The 4,765-nt window shown below is 43.7% G+C and overlaps 1 protein-coding gene across 1 annotated transcript; it reads left to right on the plus strand.

The window, feature by feature from the left end:
• Window positions 1–768: 768 nt before the first annotated feature.
• LOC133716788 (uncharacterized) lies at window positions 769–1,110 on the plus strand. Its single transcript, XM_062143445.1, has one exon. The coding sequence runs from the start codon at window positions 769–771 to the stop codon at window positions 1,108–1,110; it is 342 nt and encodes a 113-aa protein (XP_061999429.1).
• The last annotated feature ends 3,655 nt before the right edge of the window (window positions 1,111–4,765 follow it).

The raw sequence follows: 4,765 nt of genomic DNA on the forward strand, positions 1-4,765 counted from the left end.
TTGTGCAGTCCCTACCGTGTTTATATTTTTTGCGCAACTTTATTGTTCAAAACATTTTACTTTTATTATTGGAATTCTTTTTACCTTTAAGTGAGTTTGTTGCTTTGATGCTTGAGTTCAAAGTAACAAAGGCATCGCAATTTGGAATGAATGTTGATTTCAGTAAAGAAGACGTTAAATTCTCTTTTTTGTTTTTGAGTCAACGGCATTAAATTCTCTTTAAACAATAAGTTTTTGATAAAATGAAATACCATATTTTAGAGAGTGTAATTGGCCGTTAGTTTATACATGCAAGGACTCGATCACAAATCCAAATTCTGTAGGGAATTTTGACTAGATCTATATATCGAGGTAAGAACATTAATGCATACATATTAAAAAAAAAAAAAAAATACATGAGACGTACTGTTGCATGAACTACATGGTCAATGGATTAATAATTCGAGGAATGAGTATATGAATAATTAACCTAGAAGCCACCAACACACAAATCAAGCTAATATGGTCTACGGGCTGCTGATCATTGATCATTGACGAAGACTTTGTCAGGTTTGGTGTAACATCGTTTAATTAACTACGGGCTAAACCGTGCACCTCTGTTTTCGAAGTGTAATATAATGCAGATGTCGATGTTGCTTCTATATCTAACCAACTCTACCCGAAAGAAACACACATTAATCCACTCTTTCAGTCACCATATTCGTACCCGCAAGCGCAAAGACATCGAATAATTAGGAGTGAATAGCCAAGGTTGATATATACAGGAAGATGGGAAACTTTGCTGGGAAGGACAAGGGTGTGGTGCATCCGGTTGATGAAAATGAAGGAGAAGACAGAACGCCGTCGCCGAACAGTTTGATGAGAATTAAGGTGCGTATGACTAAGAGACAACTCAAGGAGTTGATGGCGCAGGTGGAAACGAACAAACTAAGTCACGGGAACTCGGAGGAGCTAGGCAGCGCGATCCTGCTGGAATGCTTGGAAGGTAGGCTTAGCGCTCGTGTTGTTGCCGCTGCTGCTGAGAGAGATCAGAAGGTGTCAAAATACGAACGGGGTTGGATGTTGAGCACCGTTTCTGAGGAAGAAGAAGAACATCAACATCTGTTGTGATTAGATATTCATGGTACATAACACACAGCTGCAATATTGTTCAATTGAACTACCATTCTTTTAATTTCTTTTTTGGGGGGCTCATGAGTGGAAGTGAGTAACAAGGAAGGAACAATATTTTGTATATTGATGATTTTGTTGTAGAGAAACTGAAATTGAGAGGAATTTGCTGTGTATTCTCATTGATAATAGGGGCCTCTTTATATAGAGGATTACAATGCATAGAATCTCAATCGTACAAGGAAAGTAATCGTACATTGAATAGGAATCTAGATCCTTCTAATTTAACTCTATTACCACTAGGTCAAGTAACCTAGAGTTTGGGCCAAACACAAATAGAGATATCCTTAAACACTCCCCCTTGTGTTGTCCAAACGCGGTGCTTCTCTCGTTGCCTCGTTAAAAACCTTGCCGAGTAACAAAAACCCAGTGGGACAAAAATAACCTCGGTCGAAGGGGAAAAAGAGCACAACACACCCTTCACGTTTCGAGGTGAACATGTAGACATCTCCCCCTGATGTCTGCGCCTCCCCCTGATGACTACGATCATGGGAGTTCAGATAATTTCCGCAAGCCAATTCTTGCCACATGTTTCTCGAACGTGGATTTGGGCAATGACTTAGTAAACAAGTCTGCCTCATTGTCCTCAGATCGAACCTGGTTCACTTTGATCTTGAGGAGCTTCTGTTGTTGCTGATTGTAGAAGAATTTGGGCGATATATGCTTGGTGTTGTCGCCTTTGATGTAGCCTTGCTTCATTTGTTCAATGCAAGCAGCATTATCCTCATAAATGCTCGTTGGCTCATCTGTGGTAGACTTCAAACCACAATTGCTTCGAATATGCGTAACTATGGATCGAAGCCATATACATTCACGAACTGCTTCGTGAAGAGCAATAATCTCTGCATGATTCGAAGAAGTAGCGACTAAGGTCTGTTTTGTAGACCTCCAAGATATCGCGGTCTTTCCCATGGTGAAAACATAACCAGTTTGGGAGCGATCTTTGTGTGGGTCAGAGAGGTACCCAGCATCAGCAAAACCTTCCAAAACACTTATATCGTTTTGGGATGGGGATAGGGGACGCAGTCCACCATGTGTGGCATCCCTGGCACTTGATGGGTCCGAATCCATCTTCTCTCTGTAGGGATAGAACAAGCCCATATCGATCGTACCACTTAGGTATCGAAAGATATCTTTAACACCAGTCCAATGGCGTCGTGTAGGCACAGAGCTATATCTAGCTAGCAAGTTCACAGCGAATGAGATATCCGGTCTTGTGCATTGAGCTAAGTACAATAATGCGCCTATTGCACTTAGGTAGGGCACCTCTGCCTCTAGCACTTCTTCATCGTCATCTTTTGGACGAAATTGATCCTTCTTTGGATCAAGACTACGGACGACCATTGGGGTGCTTGAAGGCTTAATCTTATCAGTGTTGAAACGCCTAAGCATCTTTTGGGTATAAGCTGATTGATGAATCAGGATACCATCTCTACGGTGCTCAAGTTCTAAACCGAGGCAAAACCGTGTTTTCCCAAGATCTTTCATCTCAAACTCGGATTTCAAGTGTTCAGCGGTTTCCCTTAACTCTTTAAGGGTGCCAATTATGTTCATGTCATCGACATAAACCGCTACTATTGCAAATCCGGAACTTGTCCTTTTTATGAACACACATGGGCATAGTTCATTGTTGACATATCCCTTTCCAATCAAGTAGTCACTTAGACGGTTATACCACATCCGTCCGGATTGTTTCAATCCATATAGTGAGCGTTTCAATCTAATCGCAAACGCGCTCCGTGGTTTAGAGCCACTTGATTTGGGTAACTGAATTCCGTCTGGAATCTTCATGTATATCTCTGTATCTAGATCCCCATATAGATACGCAGTAACCACATCCATAAGCTGCATGTTCAGTTTTTCGGAAACTACCAAACTGACAAGGTAGCGGAACGTTATGACGCCCATTACGGGAGAATAGGTCTCCTCGTAGTCGATTCCAAGGCGTTGTGAGAAACCTTGCGCCACAAGGCGAGCTTTGTACCTTACAATCTCATTTTTCTCATTACGCTTTCTAACAAATACCCATTTATGACCAACTGGTTTGGTGTTGGGCGGTATTGGCACAACCGGTCCGAATACCTTTCTTTTCGCTAGAGAATCAAGTTCTGCCTGGATCGCATCTTTCCACTTTGGCCAATCAGCTCTACGTTGGCATTCATCAACGGAGCGTGGTTCGATGTCATCGGTCTTAATAATCTCACGCGCCACTGAATACGCGAATACATCATCAATGATGATGGAGTTTCTTTCCCATGTCCCATGTACACTAGTGTAATTAACAGAGATCTCTACGTTCTCAGGGATAGGTTCTGACATTGAGGCGTCCCCCAATGATGTCTCTTGGACATAACCATAATCCGGAACATTCTCATGGGACGGATTTTGAGTATCGATGATCAAAGGATTTGTTTGTGCCTCATTCGATCTCTTTCTAGGGCGAGTATCCTTCGAACCAATCGGTCTACCGCGCTTTCTTGCGGGACCTGCGGCCATAGATGCCACATCATTGCCATGTTGGGCAATGGCGCCATCTCCTGGTGTCACAGGAGAGGCGTGATGTCCAGTATTTGGGACATCGATCCTTGCAGGCACGTTTGCAGCAGGTATGTGTGATCTCGTCACTTTGGCAACATCAGAAAACGCATCAGGCAGAGTGTCTGCTACGTTCTGGAGCTCGATTATTCTTCGCTCTTCAAGTTCGGACTGTGCGGTACGGGGATCGAGATGAGACATAGTGGGGACAGACCACGACAATTCCTGTCGTTCCTGTTGAACATATGTGTTCTTATCTCCCCCTAACGATGGGAAGACTGTCAAATCAAAGTGACAATCCGCAAATCTAGCGGTAAAGAGATCGCCTGTCAAGGGTTGAAGGTAGCGGACGATCGTTGGAGATTCATATCCAACATAAATGCCCATTCGTCGTTGTGGACCCATCTTAGTACGCTGTGGCGGCGTAATAGGCACATAAATGGCACACCCAAAAATGCGTAAGTGCGAGATATTAGGCTCGTACCCAGTCACTAGCTGTAACGCAGAGTAAGATTGGGTGGCAGTGGGTCGTAGACGAATTAACGTCGCTGCATGCAATATTGCATATCCCCAAGCAGAAACAGGGAGATTGGTGCGCATAACCAATGTCCGTGCTATCATCTGTAGTCGTTTGATAGCGGCTTCTGCGAGACCATTTTGGGTATGAACATGGGGAACTGGATGCTCTACATCAATCCCCAGTGACATGCAATAGTCATCGAATGTTTTCGATGTAAACTCCCCAGCATTATCAAGTCGAATTGACTTAATAGGATGGTCAGGGTAGTGAGCCCGTAGACGGATAATCTGGGCGAGGAGTTTAGCATAAGCAGCATTTCGAGTGGACAGTAGCGCGACATGTGACCAGCGTGTCGACGCATCAACCAAAACCATAAAGTATTTAAAAGGTCCGCATGGTGGTTGAATGGGTCCACAAATATCCCCTTGGATTCTCTGTAAGCACGGAATGAGTATTTTGGGATCCTTTGCGTAGGACGGTCTCGGTCCTAATTTCCCGAAGGAACAGGCTTTGCAGAAAGAGCGAGGGGCCTTAGAAGCA

This window comes from Rosa rugosa, chromosome 6, assembly GCF_958449725.1.
Source record: "Rosa rugosa chromosome 6, drRosRugo1.1, whole genome shotgun sequence".
Taxonomy (NCBI): Eukaryota; Viridiplantae; Streptophyta; class Magnoliopsida; order Rosales; family Rosaceae; genus Rosa; species Rosa rugosa.

Bases quoted from the DNA above. Each gene is read 5' to 3' on its own strand.
- LOC133716788 (XM_062143445.1), top strand. From the start codon at position 769: ATGGGAAACTTTGCTGGGAAGGACAAGGGTGTGGTGCATCCGGTTGAT.